Source organism: Plectropomus leopardus, unplaced genomic scaffold (genome assembly GCF_008729295.1).
Source record: "Plectropomus leopardus isolate mb unplaced genomic scaffold, YSFRI_Pleo_2.0 unplaced_scaffold3182, whole genome shotgun sequence".
NCBI classification, from domain to species: domain Eukaryota; kingdom Metazoa; phylum Chordata; class Actinopteri; order Perciformes; family Serranidae; genus Plectropomus; species Plectropomus leopardus.
Genome location: NW_024634727.1, coordinates 1 through 8373, shown reverse-complemented (window position 1 = coordinate 8373; position 8373 = coordinate 1). Strand labels below are relative to the sequence as shown.

Below are 8373 nucleotides of genomic sequence, written 5' to 3'. Positions count from 1 at the left end.
TCTCTGCCTGAAATTCCAGAAGATGTAAAACAACTTTACAGAACAAAAAATATATTAAACTGTTGTAATTCAACTGCAAAACTGCTGTAATCACAACATTTTTAAATTGTAAAATTTACTTTATCCATCTGAAAGACAAAAATAAAATGTCTACACTTCCATCACCTTCTGCATAAAAACACATTAAATTAAAATTATTAAACTCATAATTGAAAATCTACACATTAGAAAATCATGATTATTTTAATTTTTAGTAGCTGTTATTGGTGGGTAAAAAAACTTTTTTTGTCAATTGACACAAAAACAACGTTTTTAATTAATTTTTTTAGGGTGAATATCAATAGGAACGTTCAAGTTTGAAAGTTTTTGTAAAATCCATTCTCAGGCTACACATTCATATTCATCCGAAAATCATATTCATTTTTAATTGTTTCTTTTCTGTAAAAACCTCACTAAAAACTTTATTTTTCTATTTCTATTCCCCTTATTTTAACAGTGTCGTACTATTTTTTTGGACTACAGTTTTCTTGTGTTTAAACTACATTTATCAAGTTTTCTTTATGGAAATGTCATTATTTCAACATATTCTAAATTTAAAATGATTATTTTTCGGTTCAGTGCTTTACAAAATATTACAGTAAGTTAAACACTGTTTCACTGTTTTCCGATATACGTGTTTTTGTTTTACAGTGTAGCACAAGAGGATTAATGTACCGAGGGACAATGAGAGGACTAAGCTGCTTACCTGAGCGACGAGTCGTCCTGCACGATCACCACCGGCGGTTTGTCGGTCAGTCTCTGTGGTGCAAACTGCGGCGAGGGCGACCGCGCTCGATCTATCGTGGGGAGGCAGGAGGAGAGCAGGGATGACGAGGGAGGCTGCTGCTCCTTCTCCACCTCGCTCTCTGCTCTGGACGTCCCGCCGAGGTGAGGGGAGGCGGCTGAGGCGGGGTTCTGGGTGTCAGAGCTGGACAGAGGCTGCAGCGCTGCCTGGGCGCCAGCGAGGAATTCCTGGGAGGAGGATGTGGTTTCTGGGCCTAAATGGGGCCAGGGCGGCGGCAGGAGGCCCTTGGTTTGTGGAGGCTGGGAGCCCGGGTTGGGGCTGAGGCTGCGAGGGCCGGAGGAGCGTGTGGTGTAGGCGGGGTTGGCAGCGTCTGGTCTGGGCCTGTGGTCAGCGAGGCCTGGGACCGGGCCCTCGTTCCTGGGGACCGACGGGGCCGGCTGTGGGCTGCGGTCGGGCTGGTATCGCAGCCTGCTCTCTGTTTTCGCTCTAAAGGTCAAAGAAAAGACAAAGTGCATCAGCACCTGTGAGGGAAAACAGGATTTTTTTACCGAGAGGCTTTCCTGTAATCTCTCTATTTTCCTGCTGGACTTTACTCCTGAAATGAAAAGTCTTTCACTGCTGTGGTTTGATTTTAAATTCAGTCATTGTTTTTAAATGTTTCTTCTGTGTTGTATTTTTCACTTTTTCATTTATTTTTTTAATGTTTTTTTCTGATTTTAAGTGTAAAGCAATTTGTAATGCTGGTTTTAATAAGTACTATATAAATAAACTAAATAATGTACCTACTTTGCAAAGAAGGTTCTTACAACTATATTTCTGTTTAGAAAATATTCCTGTTGCATGTGTTGCTGCAGAAACTCTGTACTTTTTCCTTTTTCTGGATATGTATACTTTTCTTAAATGAATATATATGATTAGCATTTTAAGAGTCATTACTAGTAATTCCAACAACGAACCCACACCATCCCACCCCTCTCATCCGAGGTTAAAGAATGAAAAATAAATATAACAACCACATAACAGCATATTTATGTAAATAATCAGAATAATGACTGAAGTAAGTTTAAGAAAAAAAGGGGGATAAAAAACATTTTAAATTGAATAATAATAAAAAAAATTTTAAAAAATGAATAAATACATAAATAAATGAATAAATAAATTTAAAAATGAGACAGAAAGTCCTTATATATGGGTCGCTGCAGTGTATAGGAAGCTGATTTTCAAAGCTCTACCAGCTCCAGACCTTTTAAAGATTTTTGGTGAAGTGACATCTCTAAAAAATATCTCCACAGGTTCCAAAGAGGACGGCTGAGAACACACATGGATACGTTCCATGTGCGCTCTGTGTTTTTGGGAAAAAAGTCAGGCATCAACTCAAACTCCATCGAGACAGCATGAGTCAGAACCACAGCTCTGTGCGGAAAAACAAGTGTGTGGTTTCAGTGAATCTAAAAAAAATCATTCTGCAATTCTGTGACATGTTTTTGATAGAAGCTTACTAAAATGAAGTTCACACTTTAAAACCTGGAGGGTTTTTTTTGGTGCACTGAGATGCCTTTCACTAGCATTTATACCTCTGAAAATGGAGACAATTGCTTTGATTTTCTTAGAAACATGGGTAAAAATGCAACGAGCAATTTGGCAAAAAATGTCCTGCAAACTGCAAAAAAATGGAAGGAAATTACCCCAACATTGGCTGGGAGAAATGTGCAAAAAATAAAAAATTAAATTAAATATATGAAAAAATGTTTGCCTTTTTTTAAGGACATTTTTATGTTTGTTTTTAAATTTTAGTTTTTTCTTATTTTCAGGTATTACAAATTTCTTATTATGTTTTTATAAAATAAGTAATAAAAAAGTAATAAAAAGTAATATAAGTAAAAATGCATTTACATTGCATTGCCTCTGCAAGAAGGGTTTCTATTGAAGGCATGTTAGTATGGATGGAGATTAGTGAGTGAGGTGTTTTTAAAAGAAAACATCAGTGTGGACGTAGCCTTAAAGGATTTATAGGTGTGTTGTGCTTTTAGTGTGAAAACCAAACACAGAGATTAAATTACAGCTGAGCAGAGACAAAGAGAGAGGGGACAGGTCTGACCTAAAGAAACATTTCATATACGTTATTATTATTATTTTTTTAAACACAAACATTTACCTTTCGATAAAAAGGCTTTCTGTAACTATAATGCATCAGTGTTTCAGGGATCAAATTCTCTACCATACATGAGAGGATACAATAACACAACGGCCATTTGTTCACAGAAAACGAGGACAAGCCGGACTTTTAAAGCAACACACCCACTAAAAAGATGCATAAAGTAAAACGAGACAGAAGGAATTTGAGCATCCATTCAGCTGAGATATTTTACGATTTGCTGACACTTGTGGTTGACCATTGCATTTCCTGAAAGGTATTAATGTGACACAAAGAAACACGTCAACAAAAAGAGGAAATGTGGATTAATTTCAGCGCTGAGCTGAGAACAGATAAGTGATACACTCTCCACCCGCCGTAAATCTCCTGTACCTGCACACACACTTTTGTAAATCTGGGTGTAGTTTACTTCAGAGTCTCCTCAACATGAGCTCCAAAGACTGGAGATAAGGTTGGGAAGAGAACTACTGTGACAGAAAATGATATTTTCCTTTCAGCTCAGGAAACAGGAGAAACAGAGACGCGTTTTCTGTTTGAGTGGTGTGAAGAAATCTCACCACTCAAATACTAAAAAATTGCAATTTTAAAGACAAAAGCCTGGAATAACACCCAGACATAATACAATGCATGTTTGCATGGGTTTCAATAGCGCATTGTTTGCACTTGAATGTAAAAACTTTTTTTAAAGTGTATGTTAGACAAAAATGGTGCATTCTGGTAGATGAAGGTTTTCTAACTCTTGAGCAAAAACCATTTTTTCTGGTCATGGAGCACCAATTTAAAATGTATTAAAATGTCTTTTTACTGCATAGTCTAATTTTATGAAAGGAACATATTTCCTAATTTGTTTATTCCCTTGTCCATTTGACCTGTTTTTGATTTTTATTTTTTTTTAACAGTCCAGATTTCATTATTTTTAATCTCTGTTGTCTTCTGTATTTTCTTAACTGCATTATCTTTTATATGTGCAAAGAAACTAAATCTCACCTGTAGGCGTTCTGCTGGCTGTGAGAGTCTCTCCATGGTGAAGGAATATTCTGCAAAAAAAAGTAAAAGGCTTTTTCACTTAATTCTGTAAATTCATTTATGAGCTCTTGGCTTAACCCTTTGGCACCTGAAGCAACATCAGTTTTCTCATGCTGCTTTAAGTCTTGGGAAAATTGGTGCAATTTCTTTCAAAAACATGGGGAAAAAGGCCATGGGCAACTTGATCATAAATGTTTCAAAAACTGCAAGGAATTAGTAGATTTATAAAGTTATTTAGAATTCATTTTATCATATTAATAATTTTAAAAGCAAGAATAAAGAAAAAGCTAGGGAAAAACAATTTCAATTTTATTATTATTCTATTACATATTTTTTTCTTTTTCTCTCTCTTTTTTTTGAACTAATTTCCAGGTCATTTTTATGTACTTTTTACTAATTTCTTGCTAATTTGGGGGTAATTTCTTCTTTCATTTCATGTTAGAAGAACAGACTCATGATCCGCCACTATGGCTCACCTGTGTGTAGAAGTCTGCAGAGGGAGACGATCGGGATCTCTCGTGGACGCACACCGCCTTCTCCTCTGCATCTGCGTCCAGGATGTTCTCCGCTGAGTGGTACCTCCCTTGCGTCTTGGCCTCGGATGACTTCTTCTGCTTGTTCCACGTGGCCTGGTACTCAGCGAAGGTCCCGAGCCTCTGCTGCTCCAGTAAGTCCTGCTTACGTCCTGGGCTAAGGTGTCTGGGGTCTGTGGATGGGCGAGCCTCCTCTGGCTCTCCAGAGGGTGTTCTTTCTTTCCCACCAAGGTCTGCGTTTAAGTTTGAACCCTGACTGGATTTTGGCACAGGCCTGGAAAAAGCTGGTTTGGCCTCAAAGAACCTCCTCCGTTCTCCAAAAGACCCCGTTTGAGGTTCTCCCTCGACTCCGACTTTGTCCATCTTGTCCGGCTCTGAGAAGGAGTGCATCCTCTTGGCTAAGGGGAAGCGCTTACGTCCTCTGACACGTCCGTTAGAGGTTTTAACAACCGGTACCTCTGGTCCAAGAGGCTCCAGGTCCCGTCTTTGGAAGGAGGTGGCCTGGAGGACCCTGGCCTGCGCCTCCTTCAGGTGATCCTTGTAGGTGTTGGAGAAGGAGACACCAGAAGAAGTCTTTGTGGATCTCCACTCCTCTGCCTCCTCATCCTCGGCTTCACATGTCAAGGTCGCGGCGCTGCGGCTCTTTTGCAGCTGGGCTCGCTTCTGCTGGATCTCATTGCGGAGCGTGGTCGCGTAGCGGTCGCTGCGGCGGTTAGATTTCGCACCACTGGCCGCCATGGCATCACCGGCATCCTGGGTAGCTGCCGGCTGCCTCATTGCCAGACTTTGACTCTCCTGGGCGAGGGAGTGCAGGAGCGGGGTTATCAGACGGGAAATTCGTTGATCCTCTTGGGGCACCCATGGATCTTGATGCCTGGAAAGACCGACCTTATGATCAGTAGTCTGATGTGTTGGGAAGTGGCTTTTTATGTCATTAGCATTCCCTTCACCTCTCTTTGCAGCATCTTCTGGGCTGCGGCTTCGAGCAGAGAGTTCAGATGTTTGGTGGTCATAATGTAGACCATTCCCTAGATGGGATTGCCCACTGTGTTCCTTATTTTCACTGTAAGGCAGCTGGGACTGAGGTAGAGAGTATTTTGTCTTTATGTTAGTCTTAAGGGAACTTGGGAAGCCTGGTTCATTGCTGTTTGCCCAGTGGGGTTTCTCCGTCTCCTCCCTCCGACCCTCCACTCTGCCCTTTCTGCCCTGGTGTTCGGCAGGCTGAAGCGAATGCTGGCCTGCCGGGCCGTAGTACCTGCTGTGACCCCCATTCTCCAGATTTGCAGAGATGGATGCTGTGGAGTGTCGGACCTGTTTGCGGCTGAAGGCATTTGTGGGCAGATCCTGGAGGCTGCGGTAGTAGCTTCCTACGCTCTGGATCTTGGTGGGAGGAGCTGTCCTGGTCTGCAGGTAGAGGGTGCTTTCATCACTATACTGCCGCTGGTGGGCGGGGAGTTTGGTGTACTGAGATTGTCGGACGTCGTTGCTGGACAGGGAGAAGAGTTTGTTGGGGTGCAGCTGGTTGTGATTGTAGTCAGCGGCCATGTTCGGGTGGAGGAAGTCTTTGGTGGGCAGGGGGTTGAAGCTACGTCTGGCCTCTGGGGTTTTCTCCTGAAGAGATCTGAGGCCGTTCTGGTTGTTGCCTTGGCTTTTTGCCGGCCCTTCAGAGTAAGGGAACACCTTTGTGGCGGCAAAGCTGTCGCTGCGCAGGGGTGGAGGTGGCGGAGGAGGAGACTGGGACTTCTTCTTCTCTGGTACCTGCCACACTGGGCCGATGCTGGGTCTCCCTGCGATGGAAACCCGAGATGCAGGATGCTCTTCCCAGCTTCCGTTCCCCACCTGCAGGTACCTGTGCCGCTCCGCCTGCTGAGGCCCTTCACTCTGAGGGCCCTTGAAGAAAATATTTTCGGTGCTGGTGCCCTTCTTATCAGGTGTGCCGGCATCGTGAACGGGAGGGCTGGTGCTCGAAAAACAGCTGAACCCAGAGTCTCTTTTGCCTCCTGGTCCGCTGAGCGACTCGGCGCTGCTGATGTATTTATTCGGGGAAAGACGACCTGGAGGGAATGGATGAGAGGGACGCTCCAGTCTCTCCATGTTGCTCACTGAGCTGAACTGGCTGGTTATCTGACGCTGGGCGCTGTGGTCCGCTTGATTGGACGACTCTTTGGGCCTGAGGATATATAATAAGAATATCCTTCAAACACTACCATCAGATGAGAAAAAAACTGCAGTATCATCAGAGAATTTCACCAGGAAGCGACCCTCTTTAGAAGTCCTTCAGATGTCAGTGTAAATTTCAGCCCTGAAAGAAGCAAAAAGAGAACGCACCTCGCTTCATGTTTTGGCTGCCAGACTGGTGCTGGGGCGACCTCGCGCCCGGCCGGCTCGGACTCCTCTTCCGTCAGCTTGGAGGAGTGCCAGGAATGAGGCCGCGAGCCCGGATCATTCTTCCTGCACGGCAGAGAGGCAACACTTTACACAAGGGAGCACGAGGCATTTCAGCTGCAGAGTGCAATGACTGAACTTTTTTAAAAATGTTTTTTGGCAGGGTGAGGTGTTAATTTAAATCACAGACTGTATACAAAAATAGAAAACATGTGCCGCAAGAGGAAAAAATCAGAATTGGGTCAATTGAACCATGTAGCATAAATCCAGCCAAAGTCCATGTACAAATATCGATGTAGCCCCTATAGGCTGGGCAGGTGGGGTGTTGGACTGGACAAACAAATGCAGGACTTTCACTCAGGAGACTGGTATTCGTGTCCTGAAGTCAAAATTGAAATATTTAATGCCAAACCATGATGTTTTATCTTCTACCAGATCATTTTGTAGCGGAAATGTGACCATGTCACATATATATGTGTGTGTGTGTGTGTGTGTAATATCATCCATACTTTGGTAGGAACCCAAGAAATCACTGTACTTTCCACTTTGCTTACACTAAATCTGCACGTACCCTTTGAAGCGGTTTTTCCTGGAGAGCATGTTGAAAAAAGAAAATAATCATTAAACATCCTGATTCAACACAACATGTTGAACCACAGGAAAAATATTTTCATGACACCTAAACATGAAAACTAAAAACTCATGCGGTAAACGTCAATGAGCTCAACTTCAGGACACAAAGAACAGCTACAGGATGTTTGGTTTGGAGAAGTAGCACCACAAGGACAAAAAATAAAACGAAATACAGAGGAAGGAAGGAACTCATCACATTGTACAAACACGATGACCAGACGCGATCACTACCATCGAACACAACCGGCACGTGGCCGGCTGACGGTACCTCATCGAACTCCGCAAAATCTTAGTGAGGAAGCTCCTCGCCACATGAACCTCGGTTTCTGACGGCATTGTGCGCGGTGATACAACATCGACCATTTCAGCTTTGATAGGCAGCCAGAAAAGGAAGGAGGGAAATGAAAAAAGGGAGGACGACACGCCAGAATCGAATGTTAACAAAAGAGAAGACGTCACATACAACCTTCTTTTTGAGGCAGAAACAGGAAACCAGAGAGAGTGAAGACATCGGTTTCAGTCCAACACTGGAGGAGGGGGTACATATGAAATTTGTAAAACTCACAGACGTAAGAAACCATAAACACAAATCTTCAGCTTTTCAGGTAATAATCCCCAAAACGTGATCAATTTCCCACAAACAAAATAGCAGCTGCCTACTGCAAACATAATACGAGATTTCCTGCAAATGTCCCGAAAAAACATCTGTCTTACAGAAAAGACATCTATACTACATCCAGAAAGACATCTGTATAACGTCCAGAAAAGACATCTGTATAACGTCCAGAAAAGACATCTGTATGACGTCCAGAAAAGACATCTGTATGACGTCCAGAAAAGACATCTATGCTACGTCC

The 8373-nt window shown here is 42.8% G+C and overlaps 1 protein-coding gene across 1 annotated transcript; it reads right to left on the bottom strand.

Annotated features, from left to right (window-relative positions):
- Window positions 1-745: 745 nt before the first annotated feature.
- LOC121938754 (protein Shroom2-like) lies at window positions 746-7852 on the bottom strand (the record flags this gene model as incomplete). Its single annotated transcript, XM_042481925.1, has 5 exons — window positions 7785-7852; window positions 6827-6949; window positions 4442-6668; window positions 3927-3976; window positions 746-1270 (listed from the first exon to the last, which is right to left on the bottom strand). Coding segments are annotated over exons 1-5 (2993 nt in total), but the record flags the coding sequence as incomplete, so codon positions are not given.
- Window positions 7853-8373: the final 521 nt, after the last annotated feature.